General features: G+C 43.9%; 1 protein-coding gene across 1 annotated transcript in view; it reads left to right on the top strand.

The window, feature by feature from the left end:
• The first annotated feature begins 2,737 nt into the window (after window positions 1–2,737).
• The window catches only part of TMEM65 (transmembrane protein 65), a 71,734-nt gene continuing 50,800 nt past the window's right edge, over window positions 2,738–23,671 (top strand). Inside the window, exon 1 of the mRNA XM_024251625.3 lies at window positions 2,738–3,589. Coding sequence (XP_024107393.1) covers window positions 3,280–3,589 — 310 coding nt within the window. The 5' untranslated portion in view covers window positions 2,738–3,279. The remainder of the gene's footprint in view (window positions 3,590–23,671) is intronic.

Genomic DNA, 23,671 nt, shown 5'->3' with positions numbered 1-23,671 from the left:
GCTTCTTTTCAGACATTCACTCTGGGGAAAGCCAGCTGCCTGGTGAGAAGATCACCATGCTGGAGTGGCTGTGTGAAACTGCTCTGGTTCTCAGCCCCATTTGAGCTACCAGCCAGCCATGTGAGTGAGTCATCTTAGCTATTCAGCCCAGCTGAACTTTCAAGTGACAGCAGTTGTGTTGAAATCTGATTGATACTACATAAACGACTTCAATAAAATAACTGTCCAAGTAAGTTCTTCCCAAATTTCTGAGCCTCAAAATTAAGAGCAAAATAAATTGGCTACTTAAACTACTAAGTTTTGGCATAATGTGTCTACCCAAAGAGCAGCAGTAATAACCAGAAGAGTTTACCAACCAACAGAAAACAGAGTGAGAAGCAAGGGGAAAGAGATAGGGTAGATTAATAAGCTTAGGATAGGCTGAAGAACCATAGCACCTAAATTCTGTTTTATGCAATGTTCTCATGTCTTATCCCTCTCCACCATGCAGTCTTCTCAGCACATAGTGTGGCTACAAGGACCAGACTGGAGAGTACGTAAGGTGACTCAACAGACTGAAGGGGCCTGGGCTCAACATATGTCTGTTCTGTTACACAGCTGAGGGGCAAGTGTGCCTGGTTATAATGGTGGCTGGCATTAGCTGGCTTCGTAGCTAGGGGTTTATCTGCTTTTCTTGGGAAGAGATTACATGAGGCCATAATAGCGTTACAATGGGTGTTACCAGCAGGTGTGCAATTTAGGGATGACACGGCTGTCAATCTGAAGATAGTATGATGTGTACCTTATTAATACTTAAAAGTCCACTTTGTCTTTCTGCCTCTATCTAAAGCAGCATTTTAATTTGTTCCATCCTTTTTATCTATGTTTAACCCATATCCATTCATTCTATGTGTAACCTTTCTCATAAGTGACTTGCTTCTACATTTCAGTTTCTCTTGTTTTATAATAGAATTAAATATTCTATAGTAATATAGCAAAAGCATTACAGCAACCCCCAATGAGCAAACATGTATCATATCACGTTTATGATGTCCTCCTATTTATTGACCAAAACAAGTCAAATAGCCAAGCCCACAGTCAATGTAGAGGTGGACTACACAACGGAGCGGATAATAGAAGGTGTAGTTCATTGGGGATCACTACTGTAACAATCTAATACTAACACATAGTCAGGAGATGGTTGATCCAGGGATCAAACTTTCTGCAGTCTGTCTCTGGAGTCTACACACTAAACTACTATTCTGGAGGTGGTTGGGAATGAGTTCTTACTGAAGAACTTTTTTCAAACCTCACTTACCAGGCCCCACCCCAGTGAATCAGAATATCTTGGGGGTAGGGAAATTGTGGGGGGATGGGGGGTACTCCTATGAGCCTGGGACTGAAATAACTCTGCAGAGGATTCCAGTGCACACTAGGGAATGAAGGAGGTTTCAAAGACAAGGAAGATATACTTTCTGCACTCAAAAAGCTTTCATTTCCACAGAGAGCATTCTTAATTGTTGTTATTACATCATAGAGGCATCGCCTTGGAATTTAAAAAAGAAGCGATTGCTTTCCATGTTTCAGAGACATCAGTGTTTCTCAAGCTTTCGTGTGTGTTATTACTGGAGGGCTTGTTAAAACCCACATGACTGGGTCCAATGCCTACGTTCTGATTCCGGTGTGAAGTGGGGTCCACTATTTCTCATGTCTAAGAAGCTCAGGGACACACTTTGAGAACCAGAGTTAGAGAAGTAGGAGGCTTTAGTGGTAACAATCCTCCATTATTCAGTTTAATATTCTACTTACACGTAGCACATTTACTACATACAAGTTTCCGGGCTGAGTGCAGCACTGTTTATGATAAGGATGGGATTTAGATCTTGATTACGCTCGAGCAGATTTATTAAGTGGATTTATTCTCTAAGGGTGCCTAAGCGTCATTAGACAGGTTCAGATAAAGCAGAGATCTCCCTTAGAAGAGATTAGGGACAGCTTAATGAAGTAGGAGACCTTTCACCTGGGACTTGAAAGATGCCTAGGACCTGGACCTAGGGGAAATCGTGGACAATCAAATTATTCTTCCTGCTTTAGTACAGAGACAAAAAAATCACAAGCAACCACTAGGAAAGGTCTATGACATTCTTGCCTCTGCCTCTAGCATTAACAACTTGCATGCCAGCTGCTGGAATCTGAACGGGGAGGACTGTTCTCGTGTCAAGGACTCAGTCTCAGACCCTCCTTGGGCATGGGTGGAACTGGCTTCGCTTTCTCTTTGGGGCGCCCAGAGCGAGTGCATTAGAGCCAGCCTGCTCGGCCGAAGCGGCGGTGGGCGCTGACTTGGCGAAGGGCGCAGCTGGGGCGCTTCGTTCCGGAGCAGAGCGCCGTGATCCTGTCGGGGCTGGGGTGGCAGCGCAGCTCTCCGCCTGTCCAGAGCAGGGCCGCACACCGGGGCACCTTTCAGAACGAGCTCCAGATGTGGGCTTGGCCCCAGGTTGGGGGCCGGGTGGCAGCTGTACTACCCTGGCGGGCGAGGGGTCCAGAGCTCTTTTTCCCTATTTTCCCTATTCCGACCTGTAGATTTAACGCCAGCACAGGGTGGCGCACCCTACCTCCTTCCACCTTCACGCACCAGCGCGGGAGGGGACGCGTGTGCGCGCTCCTCCCCTAGGCGGGCGGGCGGCCCGAGAGCCTGCAGACTGCGCCTGCGCAGCCCCGCTCACCTCCCCCCCCACCCTTCGCCTTTCGCCCCGCCCCATTCCCCCTTCTGCTGCCGCTAGGGGTAGCGACGGCTTCTGCGGCCCGGGAGCGCGGGTGCTTTGAGGGTTCGGGAACCCTACAGAGTGGGGACGTGGGGAGGCTAGAAGGTGAGAAAGCCGGCGGGAGAGGAGGGCGGCGCTGGAGGAGGGCGGTGCGTGGCTGACTCATCCTCTGGAAGATCAGACTAACAGAGACACACACTAGCCCGCCCCGCCCGCCCGCGCCGCTCCACCTCAGCCAGGAGGCGCCCGCCCGCATCGACCGCCCGCCCTCTCCGGGCGCTGTCCGGGCCCGGCCGTCTCAGAGAAAGTTTTTCCCATCGGAGGGGCGGGAGCCGCCGCGGGCCTTTTGGAAGGGAAGGGGGACGGAACAGGAGGCGAGAGCCGCGCGGGCCCGCGGAGTGCATGGTGCCCGGCGCCTCAGCTGCCTGGCAGGAGGACCTCGGGGCGGGGTCGAGCTGAGCCCAGCTCCTTCTCGCCTCAGCCGCGCCAGAAACCGTCCTCCCGGACGGCCGCAGGGGTCCCAGCTCCTCAGCTCGCCATGTCTCGGCTGCTGCCGCTGCTGAGGAGCCGGACCGCGCGCAGCCTGAGGCCGGGCCCGGCCGCCGCCGCCGCCGCCGCGCCCCGCCCGCCGTCCTGGTGCTGCTGCGGGCGGGGGCTGCTGGCGCTCGCGCCCCCCGGCGGCTTGCCGGGCGGCCCCAGGCGGCTGGGCACGCACCCCAAGAAGGAGCCCATGGAGGCGCTGAACACGGCGCAGGGCGCGCGCGACTTCATCTACAGCCTGCACTCCACGGAAAGGAGCTGCCTGCTCAAAGAGCTGCACCGCTTCGAGTCCATTGCCATTGCCCAAGGTAAGAGGGGCAGGTGGGAGGCGAGCCCGGGGGCCCCGACGCCCTCCTCTTCTCGCCAGCCCACCGGGAGCCCTCTGTGGCCCTGGATCTTGGACCCCCGCCGCCGCCCCCTTTCCGCCCCCCTTGCCTGTCTGGCCCCAGGCCTGGGACGGCTGGGGGCGGGGAGACTTTCCGCCGCCCGAGTTTCCCCCAGGTAGGTAGGACGGGCGCGGGTCGTGCCAGGCAGCCGAGGCCAGCGCCTGGCTGCTTCCTCCCTAGCCTCAGAATCCGGAGCTTCGGCCTAAAATGCAAGTTAACGCTGTTGGGATTGTGTTTTGATTTGCCCCGTGCCTCCCCTCCCCAGCCCTCCTGTCCCTTAGCCCTTGCTGCTTTCTTGCGAGCGTGCACCCGTGCAGGTGGCATGCTGTGCCTGCTCCGAGAAAGTGCTACAAACCCGCCTGGCAGGAAGAAACTTTTTGAACGGTTATCAAATGAAGACGTATGGGTGGGTAGCCAAAAGAAGGGGTGTAGCTTCAAAAGTCAGGGATGCTCATAGCTGCTTGTTTCCACACACATCTGGTTGCGTTAATTTCAGCAGCCAAAGAAAACATTTTCCCCAGGAATGGAAAGTTAAACTCCAGTTTTGGTTTTTCCCAGAGGTTGAAAGAATGAAATAAATAAGGAGGTATATTTTTTGGAAATCTGTGGCTCTGTAGTAAAAGTCAGACTGATGCTCAAAAGTAATTTGGAACGATGAAAGCAAAACGATTTTTAAACTAGCATGTTAAAATAGGATATTTCTAAAAGAAGTCCAGAATGGGGTAGGTTAGAATTTGAGTCTAGGTGAAAAAGCTAAAAGTTCAGAGAATAAAAGGGATGAAAGGAGCAAATGACTAAAATGGATGTCTTAAAATATTTCTGCCACTTAAATACAGTTATGTAAACAAAACACATTGCTTCAGTTTGTATTACATTCTGATGTGTTCGAAAGTTTTAAAAAAGTTTACTCTCCCCTCTAAACTTGGTAGGTACATAAACATCTCATAGATTCCAAAGTGTAGAGCACATTGATTCGGATCATGCCATTTGATTTGCCAGACTTGAAAGTATATCTTTAGCTGATGTGCAGGAATGGAGGAAAGAATTATCTACCTCACGTAAGCAGGACGTTATCTGTACTACTTCAGAAACTTGTTTTAGTTGTGGCTTTTAATCAGATTTTTTCCCCCTCAGTTCAGGAAATTGTGGACCAATTTATAGTGGATGATTGATTCCAGACATTGTTAACCCACAGTGCTTTTACAGGAAAATGTAACATCCGATCAATTCCGTTATTCAATATGTAATCATGATGTTATATGAAATCATAATGAAACACTAGCACATTTGTAATCTATGTGTGCACTCAGTATGCAGTTTAAAAATAGTCAATTCTGAAAATATGCTCCTTGGAAAAATAATATAGTCAGTCATCTTTCTGCACTGACAAGACTATTTGAACACACATTTTACCTTTTCCAAGTAATTTCTTGGAAATTCTGCACTGTCAACAAGTTACAAGATTGGAGGGCCCTATGAATATAGTTTTATGGCAGTTCTTGAAAAGCATGTCCTGCAAGGTGACTGAATAATTTTTTTCTCATACATTATTATTTTTTACATGCCGGCGGTATTACAGTAGCAATGCTACATTTCCTAATAAAGATAATATTTTTTAATTTAACGTGGTTTTAAATATTCTGAAAAGGACCAAACACTTTAGTCAATGGAGATCATTAGCATCAATTAAACATAACTGTTACTAATATGAGAGAGAAATTAGTAATTTAAATTGTCTTCTTTGCTCAGGAGAAACAGTCAAGGATATTTAAACAATGGTTAGTCAGATGCTTATCTCTCCTCTTCATATGCTAAAGAACATCAAAGTTTAAATCAGCTATTTTTGCTGATGTTGATGACAAAATGATTGTCCTATGAATCAAATGACACAGATGCTGCTGCTTTGTTAGTATAGTCTTGGTGTTCACTTACTGTTTTCAGTATCAATACATATAGTTATGGAGATAACTAGAATAATCACTTAGGAAATTACCTTATTCATTAATCACTAAGGTAAAAGGGATTTTATTATGTTGGGAATGCATACAGCTCATTCCATTGCTGAAATCAACATTTTTTTTCCAGCCAGATAAATGAAAAACTCCCATGTTTTCTTTTATTGTTGTTTTTTGAATAATGTTTTCAAGTACTCAACCAATGTATTGTGTGTGTGTACTAAGTGTACTTTCTAACAAAATTAATTCTATTAAAAGGGCTATTTCTTGCCATAGGCAATCTTATGTGTTTTTGGAAAGGGTGCTTGTATAAACTAATGAAGTGTTTTGGATTTGGTATGGAGACGTTACTGAAAAAATATCATCCATGCTTTGATATGGCAGTGGAATCTGCTGTTGAAATTTGGCACATTTGCCCTTATCTTTCTTATATGTTTATCAGTAGGCATGTGATATAATCTGTGATGAGATAAAGCTTTGGAATCAGTTCGTAATAGATAAGGCAGACCTTGTGGGATATCTTATCATAGTTAAATAGAATATTGTGATTTTTAAAATTACAAACCAATTTCTTTCCCAATTTAAAAAAAAAGTTGAGGTTGCACCTTCAATTTACCTGCTCAGCCTGATCTCTCTTCTTCCAGAAACAGACCATATTCTGCTGATAGAGCATTATTCATGTTTTTACAAGTAGTACTGGCAAGCTGACATTATTACAGTGGCCTTTCAATGTTAGCCAAAATTTTTAAAACAAATTTTCTTCCCAATTTTTGTAATTAATATTTCCATTTATAATTATTTTTAAAAGCTTTTAAAAGATAGCAAGTTGGTATTGAAACATAGACAGTGCTCATTGTATTAGTTATCCATTGCGGTATAACAAATTATCCTAAAACACAGTGGCTTAAAACAAGCATGTATTAACTCATAATTTCTGAGGCTCAGGAATGCTATAGCATCTTAGTTGAGTATTTCTGGCCCAGGATCTTAAGAAGTTGAAATCAAGCTCTCAGCTGGGGTGGCATCATCTGAAGTCTTAACTGGGGCTGGAGGATCCATTTCCAAGAAGTCTCACTCACATGGCTGTTGGCTGGATGTCTCAATTCCCTCCCATGTGGTCCTGCATAGGGCTGCCTGAGTATTCTCATGACATGGCAGTGGGTTTCCTCTAGAGCAAGTGATGAGAGAGCGAGAGAGCAAGAGAGAGCTAGTGTGTTTGCAAGACATCACCTGTGGGCACCTAAGCTGGAAGCCACAGACTTTTATAACACAGTCTTAGTGGTAACAGTCCATCTCTTTTGTCCTGACACATTGTGGGAGAGTACTACACAAGGTGTGAATACAAGGGAGTGGGAATCATCGGGGGTACATCTTTGAGACTGGCTTCCACACTTATTTAAGGTGGTGTAATTAATGCTCATCAGAGAGTTACACAGAGAGACAAGAACTGGCTATTGGAGAGGTACAATGAGAGATATGTTTTGAAAAAAGGAGCCTCTTAGGGAATATTTTTGTTATAATATGTATACTATAAGCCACAGACTTTTATAACGCAGTCTTCGAAGTGACAGTCTATCTCTTTTGTCCTGACACACTGTGGGAGAGTACTACACAAGGTGTGAATACAAGGGAGTGGGAATCATCGGAGGTGTATCTTTGAGGTTGGCTTCCACGTTATTTAAGGTGGTGTAATTAATGCTCATCAGAGAGTTTACACAGAGAGACAAGAACTGGCTATCGGAGAGGTATAATGAGAGATGTTTTGAAAAAGGGAGCCTCTTAGGGAATATTTTTGTTATAATATGTTTACTTAAGATATTTAAAAAATGAAATTCTTTTTACATATAGCAAATAAAAGATGTATTGAGGTGAACAGAGCAGTTTTTCTATCAATGTTAGATCTTAATTAGCTTGCATTTTTTTGGTTCCTCTATATGAGTGGTAATTGTGTGCTTTTGACATTTTTTACCATTTATCTACATCTGTATACATTAACCAAATAATTCTAAACTTTAATCTTGTAGTCCCCCATTTTTTGTGATTGTTTAAGGTAGGGTGAAGAGCTTTGTTTTGAGAACTTGCCATATAGCATAAGAGGACTTTAACAAAATGAGAGACTGGAAGATAAAGAGCTTATACTAAATTGAGTATCTAGAACACTTAAAAATAAATTAGGCTTTCTTATGGAATCCCTGTTCACTAGAGATCTTGGACTTTTAACAAGATTATCCTTATTTTTTTTTCAGCCCATTGCTCAGGATTATGTGAGAAAATAGAAATTCTTTTCTTAAATTTTTTTTATTTTTTGAGACAGAGTCTCACTCTGTTGCCCAGGATGGAGTGCAGTGGTGTGATCTCGGCTCAGTGCAACTCCGTCTCCCGGGTTCAAGCGATTCTCCTGCCTCAGCCTCCCGAGAAGCTGGGATTACAGACATGCACCACTGTGACTGGCTAAGTTTTGTATTTTTAGTAGAGGTGGGGTTTCACCATGTTGGCCAGGTTCGTCTCAAACTCCTGACCTCAGGTAATCCACCCAGTTTAGCCCTCCAAAGTGCCGGGATTACAGTTGTGAGCACCGTGCCTAGCCTAAATATAAATTATTTTAAGCTATGAGCCTCTGGAATGGATTGGGAATAGTTTGCTTTTGTCCAATAAGAAAAAGGGCAAGAAAAACATTTTATACTCCAAATTAAGATACATGAATAAAGATATTTCAGTGCCTTTGTTGAGACAGTAAAAAGGAATAAGGGAAGTATAGCCCCACCTAGGCCCGGCAAGAGGGGAAGAACAAGGACGTGGATAAGAAGTATGAATTGAGGCAAGAGGAGTGAGAGATCTCTGATGAGCCGTGGGCTTCTGTAAGTTGAGTTAGGCTCAGTTAAATGAAGCTTTGCTACAATCAGTTATTTTACCAATATGGAAAGAACCTAATTACAGTAGTATATTTCAGCAAGCTTAATTCTGAGTGCTTTAGAGTTACGGGGTATGTTGGAATGGTCTTATTACTAGGGATTACTGCCAGTAGAAGACAGATAATCAAGTAATCAAGTAAAGTTTTTTTTTTTTTTCCATGATGAAAGGCATATATACTATTTAACAGTGTTTAATCATCACTTACTTACAACATGTCCAGAGTTACGTGTGACTTCAAATAACAACCCTTCTATTATAGCTCATTATTTTGTGGATCAAGAATATAGGCAGTTGCAGGTAGAGAGTTCATAGGAAATAAAAAAATAAAATTGAAAAAAAAAGGGTATAGGCAGGGCTCAGCTGGATGCTGTTTCTTATGGTATCTATGGAGGTCATTACATAAACTTTGGCTGGCTGATGGTCTGGTCAGAAGGTTCAACATCAGTTTATTTATGTGTCTGGCACTTTGGTGGATGGCTGGAGGGCTGGCCTCAACTGGAACTGTTGGCCCAAGGAGATGGATGTGGCCTCACCAGCATGACAATGTTAGCATGGTTGTAATACTTAGGTCAGGGCTCCCAGAGCAAATGTTCCAAGGGGGCTGGGTAGAAGCTGTAAGACTTTGTATTAGTGTTCTTTCTCTTTTTTGAGACGGAGTCTCGTGCTGTCACTCAGTCTGGAGTGCAGTGGTATGATCTTGGCTCACTGCAACCTCTGCCTCCCGGGTTCAAGCGATTCTCCTGCTTCAGCCTCCCTGAGTAGCTGGGACTACAGGCACGCCACCACGCTTGGCTAATTTTTGTATTTTTAGTAGAGATGGGGTTTTGCCAGGTTGGCTAGGCCAGTCTTGAACTCCTGACCTCAGGCGATCCTCCTGCCTTGGCCTCCCAAAGTGCTGAGATTACAGGCGTGAACCACCACGCCTGGCCTGTATTAGTTTTCTATTGCTGCTGTAACACCACAAATACAGTGGCATAAAACAACATATTCTCTTAGAGTTCTCAAAGTCCAAAGTCCAAAATAAGTCTTAAAGGACTAAAATCAAAGTGTCAGCAAGGCTCTGTCCTTCTAGAGAGTCCAGGGCAGAATGTGTTGTTTGCTTCTTTCATCTTTTGGGATTTCTTGGTTCCTGGACACATCACTAAAATCTCTGCTCCCTCATTGACCTTTCTGCCTCCCTATTATAAGAACCCTCCTGATTATATTTAGGTTTTACCTGGATAATCCAGGATAATCTCACTCTCTCAAAATCCTTAATTTAATTATACTTGCAAAATTCTTTTTGCCATATAATGTAACATATATACAGGTTAGGGAATTAGAATGTGGGATATCTTTGGGGGCCATTATTCATCCTACCACAGACTTGTTATGACCTAGCTTTTGAAGTTCCAGAACATTATTTCTGCTGCATGTAATGGTCAAGCAAGTCACTAAAACCAGTTCAGATTCAAGGGAAGGGAAATTAAAAGGAGGACAAAAAGGTGATTCCTTATCTATCAGACTCTTCACCTCTCTATTAAATAAACTTTTAGATAATTGTTTTCCTTGATTGTGTTGTCTCTTCACTTCTAAATTCTTGACTAAATTCTAAATATTACACATTTGGGAAATATGGCTTCCAGGTTAAGTCAAACACTTATATGTATAGTTTAATTTATCAGTAATTAATTTGCTGTTTTTCACCTTAATAGTCATTTATTGCCTATTTTTTATTTGTGACAAATTTTTTTGAACAAATTCGTGGATAGGAAAATTGAAGTAATATAAAGTCAGCAATTTATAGGGTCATCCAGAGGGTCAGGTGGAACTACAGATCACGATCTTGAAAGTTTGAGATGATGTGATATTTTGCCATTGTTAGTGGAGATTGTTTTCATTTTTCTAAAAATAGTGATGAGTTTGCATAACCACACTCTTGTCTGGTTTCCTTTGGTGTGTTTGGGTATAAAATAACTTGAACAAATAGGGACTAAATCCTTGAGTGTGGATTTTATTAGCATCTTGCCCAAGTCATCTGAATTAGTTAGTATGTATGTAGCTTTACAGGACTCTAGCCTTGTCTTAGACTCACAGGTTTATGTCTGCTTTAAGTAAAGGAAAACACATAAAAGCAGGTAGTTATATATTAAAATTACCTCAGACAGACAATACGAGGTAAGAGTAAGAAAGAGGTTCTTGTAGATAAAAGACTATAGGTAACAAAATCATTTCTCCTAAGCTCTGAGACACTTACTTTGATTGCTTTTGATGATAAAATATTTGAACATATTGCATTTTTTATCTGCCTTAGTAAAAATATAATGAGTATAATTTAGCTTCTACCAGATGTCAGAGTCCTTATATACTATATTTTAATACAGTAAGTTTCTTTGAGGTTACTTCTATTTGTAGACGCGCTAGTCATTACACCAAATGCCTCCAGAACACTGCTGTTTCGGTTGGCATGCTTTTTAGACTCTGTCATAGTGGTAGTGAAATGTGTTGGGCTTAGTCTGCCCCTCCCTCCTCCTTAGTGCTCTCAGACTTTTCTACTCTATTCTCATTCATTCCTTGTAGTTATGGTAAACTCTTTCCTGCTGTGTAAGGAGGTCTGCTTCGTCACATCCTATTATTGTTTCTAAAGTCTGCTTTTACTTCTGCCAATTGTCACTCTTCCATTGTGTTTAATTTTCTTCTTTTTCCTGTCTTTTTACTTCCTCCCTTTGCTTTTCAGCAGGGTTTAATCTTGATAGACATTTCAAGGATCACTGTTCTCTTTTGTGTTTTCAGCTAACTGGTTGCATGTATCACATTATTATTGATTTTTGACGCTAGCTCTTGTACTAAAGATCTTTCTTTTGATAATATCCCTCATAATAGGTTTTATAGTAGATTCTACTGTAAAGGTTATGGTTGCACAATAAAATCCTTTACATTCTGTTACTAAAGTTGTACTAGATAATAGAATTGCTCTAGATTACCTACTGGCTAAATGGGGAAGAATCTGTGCAGTTGTTGATACTTCTTGTTTTACATGGATGACTACATCAGGTATTATGGAGATTCAGTTGTAGGGGATTAATGAACAGGCTGCTTGGTTGAAAATGCATCAGAATTAAGCAGTTAACTGTGGAAATGACTTAAAATGGTCATGGTTAAAGACACAATTGACAAGAAAGTTTGGTTATTTCTGTGGCCTACAATAATTAATTTAAAATAATCACCATAATTAGGACTGATAACATACCAAGACACACCAGAATTTTAGGAGGCTTATACAATTTTGGACTATATATTAGTAACATATCCATAAACTATAACTCAAAGAAGGTTAAACATCATTTCCTATTTGACAATGCTTCCCATGTAATTTAACTTACCAGATAAGCTTGTTTATTATCTCTCTTTTGGATGCTACAAGGACCCTCCGTGTAATGTCCCAAAGTTAGTTTGAGGTCAAAAGACTTAACTTTGAATTTGAAATTCGATTTTGGAAGTGCATCAAATTTGTCAAAGATTTAAAGCACTTAATCAAAATAGGATCAAAGATCACTGTAAAATAATTGTCATACCTTTAGCCAAAGTGGTAATTAGAAGGTTTTTAAAAGCAAAACCATTTATTCTTCGATAGAGGATTGACTCTTTTCCACACAATCAGAAATCCTAATAAAGATAGCATGAGATGGAATCTGTCTCTCCTCTCGCCTCTTTTTTTGCAGTTTACTTAAAAGGTAAACAAACGTATTTACTCTCTCTTCTTAATACTACACAAAATTCTTGTTCAAAAGAGAAAACCAAATTTTACTTTTGTATTAGTATATTACCAATACTAAAACTACAGCTAATTTTAATAAAAGCTGATAAACAAATTGGATTTTCATAAACCTTTTATAATCTCTTAGCATTTTTTCTATTTTTTTTTTTTTTTTTGAGACAAGAGTCTTGCTCTATCACCAAGGCTGGAGTGCAATAGCATGATCTTGGCTCACTGCAATCTCCGCCTCCTGGGCTCAAGCGATTCTCATGACTAAGCCTCCTGAGTAGCTGGTACTACAGGCATACACCACCATGCCTGGCTGATTTTTCTATTTTTAGTAGAGATGGGGTTTCGCTATGTTGGCCAGGCTTGTCTTGAACTCCTGACCTCAAGTGAACCACCTGTCTCTGCCTCCCAAAGTGCTGGGATTACAGGCATGAGCCACTGCGCCCAGCCAATTTTTTTCTATTCTCTTTCTTTTTCCAACTTGCTATATTAATTTAGTTTTATCTGTATCTTCTAAAAAATTCCTTCATTTTGAAACAACCTTTAAATATCTTCTAAACTAGATAGATGAAATTATTTTTTCTCAGCAAATAACACATTTTCATGCTTTTTACAACTTTCCTTATCAAAAACATATCTTGGCCTGGCACGGTGGCTCATGCCTGTAATCCCAGCACTTTGGGAGGCGGAGGCGGGTGGATCACCTGAGGTCAGGAGTTTGAGACCAGCCTGGCCAACATGGTGAAACCCCAAATCTACTAAAAGTACAGAAAATTAGCTGAGCGTGGTGGTGGGTGCCTGTGATCCTAGCTGCTTGGGAAGCTGAGGCAGGAGAGGTGCTTGAACCCAGGAGGCAGAGGTTGCAGTGAGCCGAGATCCTGTCGTTGCACTCCAGCCTGGGCTATAAGAGCGAAACTCCATCTCAAAAAGCCCCCCAGAAAACCCACAAAAAAAAATCTTGCTTTTTTAAAATTTTTTATTTATTTTTTATTTTTTTGAGATGGAGTCTTGCTGTGTTGCCCAGGCTGCAGTGCAGTGGCATGATCTCTGCTCACTGCAACCTCTGCCTCCTGGGTTCAAGCAATTCTCCTGCCTCAGCCTCCCGAGTAGCTGGGATTACAGGTGCATGCCACCATGCCCAGCTAATTTTTGTATTTTTTAAATAGAGACAGGGTTTCACCTTGTTGGCCAGACTGGTCTCGAACTCCTGACCTCAAGTGATTCGCCCGCCTCTGCTCCCAAAGTGCTGGGATCACAGGTGTGAGCCACCGTGCCTGGCCCAAAATCTTGCTTTTTTTAAACACTGTATATACAGACTTGTTTCCTCTTATATCTAGTAGTTTTAATTATATATATTAACTACAGGATTTTTTTTTTTTTTTTGAGACGGAGTTTCGCTCTTGTTGCCTAGGCTGGAGTGCAATGGCGCGATCTTGGCTCACTGCAACCTCTGCCTCCCTGGTTCAAGCCATTCTCCTGCCTCAGCCTCCGGAGTAGCTGGGATTACAGGCACCCACCACCACACCCAGCTTATTTTTTGTATTTTTAGTAGAGACAGGGTCTCGCCATGTTGGCCAGGCTGATCTTGAACTCCTGACCTTGAGTGATCTACCCGCCTCGGCCTCCCAAAGTGCTGGGACTACAGGTGTGAGCCGCTGTGCCCGGCCTACAGTTTTAACTCTTAGTAGCCTTAATGTCTAGCAAAAACCTGTGAAGTAGTCTTGAACTGTTTTATATCAGTATTTGTAAATGAAAACCATTTTGCATTTTTTTAGAAAGATGTTTTCTCAATTTTTTTGTTTATTAACAGATCTAAGTATATTTAGCCTTTCTGTGCCATATAAATGAATTATATATAACTGACAGTTCAGAAGCCAGTCCTATTTAATTTTCCTAACAATTTAAAAACTAGTTTTATTTATCAGATATTAACACATAGACACACAGAAGCAGATCTTACAGCTTTCATAAATAATTTTCATTTGCTGGCTTTTAAATAATTTTTTTCCCCATTCTACTACCAGTCTTCCAATTATCTGTTTCATTGCCCTAAGCAGTTGTTAGCTGGGCAACCCTAAATTTGCATTTTCAAAGGGATGGCTGTTAGATGAAACAAGGTAGAAAATTTATATCTCCAAAGCACAGAGCTGAAATTTCAGGCCTAAGTAATTAATTGTATAATCATTTGCCCAAACCAAGGAAGAAGGTTGTTGGTAAAGGCCCAGCTAAGGTAAGAGAGCCAGGAAAAGTACCTTAAACAAAGGTTAGATTTGTTTTGTAAATTCAAACCAATGGTAAGAGTTTCTAGTGACTCAGTTCTCCCTCTCTTCCTGGTGCACAGAGGCAGACACCCTTACAAATGGAGATTTTTTTTTTTTTTTTTTTTTTTTGAGACAGAGTCTCCCTCTGTCATCTAGGCTGGAGTGCAGTGGTGAGATCTAGGCTCACTGCAACCTCTGCCTCCTGGGTTCAAGCGACTCTCCTGCCTCAGTATCCTGAGTAGCTGGGGCTACAGGCGCGCTCCACCATGCCCGACTAATTTTTTGTATTTTTAGTAGAGACTGAGTTTCACCATGTTAGCCGGGATGGTCTTGATCTCCTGACCTCGTGATCTGCCTGCTTCGGCCTCCCAAAGTGCTGGGATTACAGGAGTGAGCCACTGCGCCTGGCTGAGATTTTTTTTTTTTTATAGATGTAAATTTCTTTTTCAGAAGAGTTTCAAAATAGCTAAATGCCAGAAAGGTATGTCTTGAAGACTTATTTAGTTGAATAGGCAGTCTTTTCAACTTAGCTACTGTTTCCTAGCTGAAATTATTGAGTTTAGGGTGAAGGCCGTTAAGGAAAAGGGCAAAGAAAGCATTCTCTGTGCCTAGACTCAATATGATAGCTCTGAAAAAGAAGCAAGGCTACTTTACCTGAGGTCCTAACTTTTATAAACACTATCTAGGATAGCTTTCTTTTAGCCTTTAGTGTGGTATAATAACTAAGCCAAAAGGTTAGCAGATTTAATTTTCGTTATCAGTTAGTTGTTTAAGCTTTTTATTTGCCTTTTATAGTCTTTTTCCTTTTTTTTTTTTGAAACAGAGTCTTGCTCTGTTGTCCAGACTATAGTGCAGTGGTGTGATCTCAGCTCGCTGCAGCTTCTGCCTCCCAGGTTCAAGCCTCCCTTGTGCTTTAGCCTTTCGAGTAGCTGGGATCACAGGCGTGTACTACCATGCCTAGCTAATTTTTATATTTTTAGTATAGATGAGGGTTCACCATGTTGGCCAGGCTGGTCTTGAATTCCTGGCTTCAAGGGATCTGCCCGCCATGGTCTCCCAATATGCTGGCATTACAGGCATGATCTTATAGTCTTTAAAAAGAGGCAATAAAAATGTTGAAATCTTTTTCAGAAACTTCTGCACATCAGTAGGCATCCTTGGATGAGACTAATTGAGGATTCATCACTTTCAAATTTACTGAATTACTTTTAGTAAGATTTTGCTATCTCTTTAAGTGTTTGCTGCTTCCAGGGCTTAATATTTATACATGTATAGGTAGGCATAGCCAGAAGGTGGAGTACTCAGTTCTTCAGAAATTAAGGATCTCATCTATTTGGCTTTGGCTCTTGGATTGCCTTGATCAATTTAACCAGTGATTTTTCCCTACGTAAGGGTGAAAGAAAAAGAAACAAATGGGGTAGAACACAAAAATTCCTCTGAATTTCCAAAAGCCAAAGCTTGCATCCCCAGCAGTATTGCCATTTACTACCAGTTTCTGTCTGACCCAGTCAGATGTCTGAGGCCTCTAACTGGATCCAGGCCAGTTAATGATTAGATCCAATTCTGTCCTGGACCCAGTCCAGTTTCTGTCACAACTTCCAAATTCAGTTCAGATAAAAAAATTGCTCAAACTCAGATAGCTCAAAACATACATCCATGGAGCTTTGGAATCCTAGAGAGAACTTACGCATAATCCCCATTTGCTGTGAGAGAGCAGTAGACACAATGGATCCTGTGGGTACCTCACTTGGTCACTTGTTTCTGGGGGTTGCTGGGAGCTCGACTTTGGATCCCACTTCTGACACCATCTGTTAAGGGAAAACTTGAGACAAATTTAACAGAGTTTATTTGAGCAAAGAATGATTTATGAGTTGGGCAGCCCCGAACCAGAATGGATTCAGAGCCACTCTGGTGTTGTTGCATGGTCAGAGGATTTATGGATGGAAAAAGGAAAGTGACTTATGGAAAATGGAAGTGAGGTGCAGAAGCAGGCAGATTGGTTGCACCTTGGCATATGCCTTATTTGAACATGGTTTGAACAGTTTGCTACCTATGAATGCATTGAAGTATGGCTGCTGTGATTGGCTGAGACTTGGCTATTTGTTACAAGAGTAGATTATGACCTGTTTACATATCTGCTTGGGTTATAGTTCATTATATATGGAGAAACCTTCAGGCTTAAAATATGTAAGGAGGCAGCATTAGGCTAAACTTAATTTAACAACACCATGTTCACTACCATTACTTACCAGTTATTGAATACTTGTTGTGTGCCAGACATAATGAGCTGAGTTTTTATGTGATTATTTTGTTTACTTCTCTTAGAGGGAGAAGGTATTATCTCTATTTTATAGATTAATATACTGATGCTAAGATTAGCTTGCCCCAAATCCTTCAACCAGTGTGTCAGAGTAGAGTCAATAACAGCTTTGGCCGGGCACAGTGGCTCATGCCTGTAATCCCAGCATTTTGGGAGGCCAAGGTGGATGGATCACCTGAAGTCAGGAGTTCGAGATCAGCCTGGCTAACATGGCAAAACCCTGTCTCTACTAAAAATACAAAAACTAGCTGGGCATGGTGACAGGTGCCTGTAATCCAAGCCACTCAGGAGGCTGAGGCAGGAGAATCATTTGAACCCAGGAGGCGGAGGTTGCAGTGAGCTGAGATCATGCCATTGCACTCCAGCCTAGGCAACAAGGGTGAAACTCCGTCTCAAAAAAAAAAAAAAAAAAAAAAAGATAAAAAAGTAAAAAAATAAATAAATAAATAAAAGGTTTGTCTGACTCCAAACCTCTCTTCCTACTTACTGCCCCTCTCTGGATACTTATACCCAGGATTTTAAACACATGGGGAAAATAACACCTCATGGTCGATAAAAGTTTAATTTTTAAACTAACTGGATGTGCTGGTAACATATCTTAGTCTCCTGTATCTCCTGTGTGTTTGCATAATATGCACCATTCAATACAAAAGCAAATATGGTGTTGTTACTTTGAAAATAAGGGGAATCAATGTGCAAAAAAGTTAATATATAGTGTGAAAAGTTTGGAAAAATGAGAAAGCTAGTATTTAGGATTTGCAACTCATAAATCTCTAACCGTTAGTTTTCCTTTAGATTTTGGAAGATTTTTTATATTTGTTTTAGAGAATTCCTAACTCGAATGATTTTTTAAAACAAAATCTAACATTTAACCCATAGGAAAGCTCTCCAGACTTTGAGTTCATTTTCAGCTTTACTGGGTATTGTGAGATTAACTATATAAAGATGTTCAGTAATTAATTGTATATATCAACTCTGGAGCTCCAGAGTAAGAGTCAAGTTTGGGAATTCTACCCATGTAGGTAGTAACTAGGGCTAGGCAGTATAAATAGAGTGATAGGAGAAGATCCCAGGAGAGAATGCTGAAGAACACCAGTGTTTATTGGAAGAGAACAGGAAGAAGAACAAGAACTAGAAAGAGAGAGAGGAGTAATGTCCAGAGAGACAGGAAAAAAAATAATAATCGTATCCTAGAAGCTAAGAGTAGAAGAGGCATTTCAAGGAAGAGGGAATAAGACCAGGAATGGTGGCTCACACCTGTAATCCCATCACTTTGGGAGGACGAGTTGGTAGGATTGTTTGAGTTCGGGAGTTTGAGACCAGCCCGGACAACATGGTAAAACCCCGTCTCTACTAAAAATACAAAAATTAGCTGGGTGTGATGGTGCATGCCTATGGTCCCAGCTACTTGGGAGGCTGAGGTGGGAAGAACACTATAGCCTGGGAAGCAGAGGTTGCAGTGAGCCAAGATCATGCCACTACACTCCAGCCTGGGTGACGGAATGAGACGCTGTCTTAAAAAAATAAAATAAAAATAAAAAAAGAAAGAGTGATCTGATGCTTTAGATAGGTCAAGTAAGAGGAATATTGGGGCTGAGGTGTGTGTGGGGTCCATTAGATTTAATAACGTGAAAGAGATTGATGTCTTTGTCAGAGCAGTTTTAATGATAGCTATGTGAGGAGAAGCCAGATTTTAGTTGGCTGAGAAGGGAGTATCAGTAAGGAAGGATTCAACTTTCTGAAGGAAACTTTGGATATGGAAGGGAGATGTTGGGCAATAGCTTGATTTTATCTGAGATCATCTCTTTACTCGTAAGTCAGAAATGTGAATTTACTTGAAGTATATGTTACCGGTGTAGAAACAAAAGGAAAACTCCTTTGCCCTCTGAAGATTCACTGACAGAATGCAGATTAATAAGAGAAATGGCCTACAAATTTATTAGCATGCATGGGGGAAAATCACAGAGTGATTACCAGCTATCCTAATGGGGCCCACATACTTATATAGCCTTATTTAAGAAGGGAGGGAAGAGATGGGTAAAATAGGTATGTATTAGGCCGTTCTTATGCTGTTATAAAGAAATACCTGAGACTGGGTAATTTATTAAAAAAAGGTTTAATTGGTTCACCGCTCAGATTAAGGATTGACTCATAGAGATTGGGAGAAGGATCCAGGTAGAGTTTCATGTTCTTCCTACAATACTGCTATTCTCCTCCTTCAGGTTTCGATTACAATGGGCGCTTTCTTAGGGGTTTCTTATCTTTTTCGTGTATCTGGTGGGATTTCTGGCAACAGAACCTGCAAGAAGGTGTGAACTCCCCCAATTTATGCATACCCTAGTAGCTTCATACTGCCTCAAAATCTCCCACTCTGCCTTCACCTGTTTGCCTACTATTTAGCTGTACCCTTCTTATGGTGTCCAGTTGCAGTTATCCTAAGTAAGCGAGTACTAACATCCTGTCTGTCCTTGCAGGTGCCTGCCCCTCTTTTGATTTAGCTCCAGTTGATTGCTCTGTGACTTCAGTTCTCTTATGGTTTAGAAATAAGCCATCAATTTGAATTGAATTTGACTGTGTTTCATTATAAAGGTGGAATGAAGCCCCTATGTTATATCACACAGTGAAAACTAGACCCCTGCTTCCCAAAGTTTAATTTGCATACATCATCTGGGAATCTTATTGAAATGCAAATTGTGTTTCATTAGGTTTGAAGTGGGGCCTGAGATTCTGCATTTCTAACACATTCCCAGGGATTTCAGTGCCACAGGTCCAGGGACCATATTTTGAATAGCAAGGTTACAGAAAGTATTTTTGTTTTTGAGATAGGAAAGAGTTGAAGACATGTAGATAATAGCTTCAGGCATGCTTGAATTGTGAAAGGAAACAGGCAAACATGATAATGATAATATAAGATGTGGTACATTTTGTGAACTGGCTGAATTTTATGTGCATGAGAAAGATCTACTGGTTTAAAAAACTTCCTAGAATTTTTTTTTTTTTTTCTGCTCAAAGGGACTTCTTAATGACAATTTGAAAAAAGGTGAATTGTTAACCCTAATTTTGTAGCTATGCAACAATCACATTTGAGAAATAAATGCCGTGTAAGAGATGTATTCTTTTTGCCTATCTTCTTTTACTTCCCATTATACCTGGAATACACTGTCCATTGGTTAGTCTAATTTCTTTATTGAACTCCATCATACTTTTTTCTTTTCTGTTTTTCTTCATGTTGTTCACGTGTGTTTTTCCCACCTAATTTTTTTATTCCTTTTTACATTTTGAAACAGTCTTAAATTTACAGAAGAGTTTCAAGTATGGCACAACAAACTTTTTTTCTTCTCTCCTAAATCATTGGGTAATAAGTTTCTGATATGATGCCCTATCATTCCTCTCACAGATTGAGTTCCTTGGCAAGCGGTTTCTGAGACAAAGATTAACATGCAAGTAGTTGATTGAGTAGTGTGCTGTTGAAATCCTCACCTTGGGAAGGGAAGGGAAAGAAGCAGGCTTCGGCAGAGGTAGAAGTGAAGGTGTAATATAGTTTCAGTGGAAGCCTCAGCTGACACCTTAGGGAGTTTTGGAGATGGGATGACACTTTTGTGTTGTCTCGAGTTGGGCAAGAAGGTTGGGCCTCTGCCTCTGTGAAAACAAGCTATTAGGTGTGGAGTGCCCTGGGCAGGGTGCAGATCCCTGAGTGAGGCAGCATTCTTCAGCTGAGTCGGTCCCCCAAGATGACTGATTGTTGAGGGCTGTCTCTTATCAGGACTTCTGGCAGCTAAGGATCAGATTATGTACCACATTGTCCACTGCAACGGGAGTACTGTGGTATGAATTTCCTATAAACAAGAGCATTGCCCTGGATAGCCACAATATAACATGGGTACTTTACTACCATCTAATACTCTGATGTCATTCAAATTCCACCAATTATCTCAGTAATTCTTTAGAGCAAAAAGATTCAGATCAGAATTGTGCATTGCATTTAGTTGTTACCTATTTTTAATTTCCATCCATCTGGAACAGTTCCTTAGTCTTCCCCTTGAATTGCATTGATCTTGACACTTCTGGGGATTACAGACCAGTTTTTTTGTAGCATGTCTTTGGGTTTTTTGTAGCACGTCTTTGAGAGAAACCAATTTGGGTTTCTCTCTTTCCTCATGAATATATTTCAGTTATGCATCTTTGGCAGGAGTATCACAGGATGGATGTTATATTCTTTTTCATCCTATCGTTTGGCCCATGATTTCAGTTTGTCCTTGGTGATGTTAACTTTGGACATTTGACTAACGTGGTATCTATCTGACTTATGCACTCTGAAGTTACTATTTTCCTTTTTATAATTTATAAGTCTTTCGTGAAGTGATACTTTGAGTCTATGAAATATCCCATTCCTCATCATTCAGTTTAACAATTTGTATCAATATATTCTATTCAGTAGATTATAATTCATTACTATCATTTTTGATCTTCCAGCTACCCTGTATTTGGCCAGTAGGAACCCCTTCAAGCTGGTTTCTGTGTCTTTTTGACGTGTCTTCATTACTCTTTGAATAATTCCTGGCTTGAATACTCCATAAGATGTTCCAGACTCATTTTGCACTTTTCCTGCCCTAGCCTTAGAATCAGCCATTTATGCTCTCCCTCTCCCTCTCCCTCTCCCTCTCCCTCTCCCTCTCCCCCTCCCTCTCCCTCTCCCCCTCCCCCTCCCCCTCCCCCTCCCCCTCCCCCTCCCCCTCCCCCTCCCCCTCCCCCTCCCCCTCCCCTTTTTTCGGTCTCCCTCTGTTATCGAAGCTGGACTGTACTGCCGTGATCTCGGCTCGCTGCAACCTCCCTGCCTCGGGCTCCTGTGATTCTCCTGCCTCGGCCTGCCGGGTGCCTGGGATTGCAGGCGCGCGCCGCCACGCCTGAATGGTTTTTGTATTTTTGGTGGAGACGGGGTTTCGCCGTGTTGACCGGGCTGGTCTCCAGCTCCTGGCCTCTAGTGATCTGCCCGCCTCAGCCTCCCGAGGTGCTGGGATTGCAGACGGAGTCTCGCTAACTCAACGCTCAATGGTGCTCAGGCTGGAGTGCAGTGGTGTGATCTCGGCTCGCTGCAACCTCCACCTACCAGCCTCCTGCCTTGGCCTCTTAAAGTGCTAAGATTACAGCCTCTGCCCCGCCGCCACCCCGTCTAGGAAGTGAGGAGCATCTCTGCCTGGCCGCCCATCGTCTGGGATATGAGGAGCCCCTCTGCCCGGCCGCCCTATCTGGGAAGTGAGGAGCGCCTCTGCCCGGCCGCCCATCGTCTGGGAGGTGAGGAGCGCCTCTGCCCGGCTGCCACCCCGTCTGGGAGGAAGTGAGGAGCGCCTCTGCCCGGCTGCCCCGTCTGGGAGATGAGGAGCACCTCTGCCCGGCCGCCCCGTCTGGGAGGTGAGGAGCGCCTCTGCCCGGCCGCCACCCCGTCTGGGAGGAAGTGAGGAGCGCCTCTGCCCGGCTGCCCCGTCTGGGAGATGAGGAGCACCTCTGCCCGGCCGCCCCGTCTGGGAGGTGAGGAGCGCCTCTGCCCGGCCGCCACCCCGTCTGGGAGGAAGTGAGGAGCGCCTCTGCCCGGCCGCCCCGTCTGGGAAGTGAGGAGCGCCTCTGCCTGGCCTCCACCCCGTCTGGGAGGAAGTGAGGAGCGCCTCTGCCCGGTTGCCCCATCTGGGAAGTGAGGAGCACCTCTGCCTGGCCGCCACCCCGTCTGGGAAGTGAGGAGCGCCTCTGCCCGGCTGCCACCCCATGTGGGAAGTGAGGAGCGCCTCTGCCCAGCCACCCCTTCTGGGAGGTGAGGAGCGCCTCTGCCCGGCCGCCCCGCCTGGGAGGTGAGGAGCGCCTCTGCCCGGCCGCCCTGCCTGGGAGGTGAGGAGCGCCTCTGCCTGGCCACCACCCCGTCTGGGAGGAAGTGAGGAGCACCTCTGCCCAGCTGCCCCATCTGGGAAGTGAGGAGCGCCTCTGCCCGGCTGCCACCCCCTATGGGAAGTGATGAGCGCCTCTGCCCGGCCGCCCACTCTGGGAAGTGAGGAGCGCCTCTGCCCGGCCGCCCACTCTGGGAGGTGAGGAGTGCCTCTGCCCGGCCGCCCCGTCAGGGAGGTGAGGAGCGCCTCTGCCTGGCCGCCACCCCATCTGGGAGGAAGTGAGGAGCATCTCTGCCCAGCTGCCCCATCTGGGAAGTGAGGAGCGCCTCTGCCCGGCTGCCACCCCCTATGGGAAGTGAGGAGCGCCTCTGCCCGGCCGCCCACTCTGGGAGGTGAGGAGTGCCTCTGCCCGGCCGCCCCGTCTGGGAGGTGAGGAGCGCCTCTGCCTGGCCGCCACCCCGTCTGGGAGGAAGTGAGGAGCGCCTCTGCCCGGCCGCCCACTCTGGGAAGTGAGGAGCGCCTCTGCCCGGCCGCCCACTCTGGGAGGTGAGGAGCGCCTCTGCCTGGCCACTCCGTCTGGGAAGGGAGGAGCGCCTCTGCCCGGCCGCCCCGTCTGGGAGGTGAGGAGCACCTCTGCCCGGCCGCCACCCCGTCTGGGAGGAAGTGAGGAGCACCTCTGCCCGGCCGCCCCGTCTGGGAAGTGAGGAGCGCCTCTGCCTGGCCGCCACCCCGTCTGGGAGGAAGTGAGGAGCGCCTCTGCCCGGCTGCCCCATCTGGGAAGTGAGGAGCGCCTCTGCCCGGCTGCCCCATCTGGGAAGTGAGGAGCGCCTCTGCCCGGCTGCCACCCCGTATGGGAAGCGAGGAGCGCCTCTGCCCGGCCGCCCCGTCTGGGAGGTGAGGAGTGCCTCTGCCTGGCCACCCCGTCTGGGTAGTGAGG

The sequence above is a fragment of the Pongo abelii genome, chromosome 7, assembly GCF_028885655.2.
Source record: "Pongo abelii isolate AG06213 chromosome 7, NHGRI_mPonAbe1-v2.0_pri, whole genome shotgun sequence".
Classification (NCBI taxonomy): domain Eukaryota; kingdom Metazoa; phylum Chordata; class Mammalia; order Primates; family Hominidae; genus Pongo; species Pongo abelii.
This window is presented reverse-complemented; position numbering and strand designations above follow the sequence as displayed.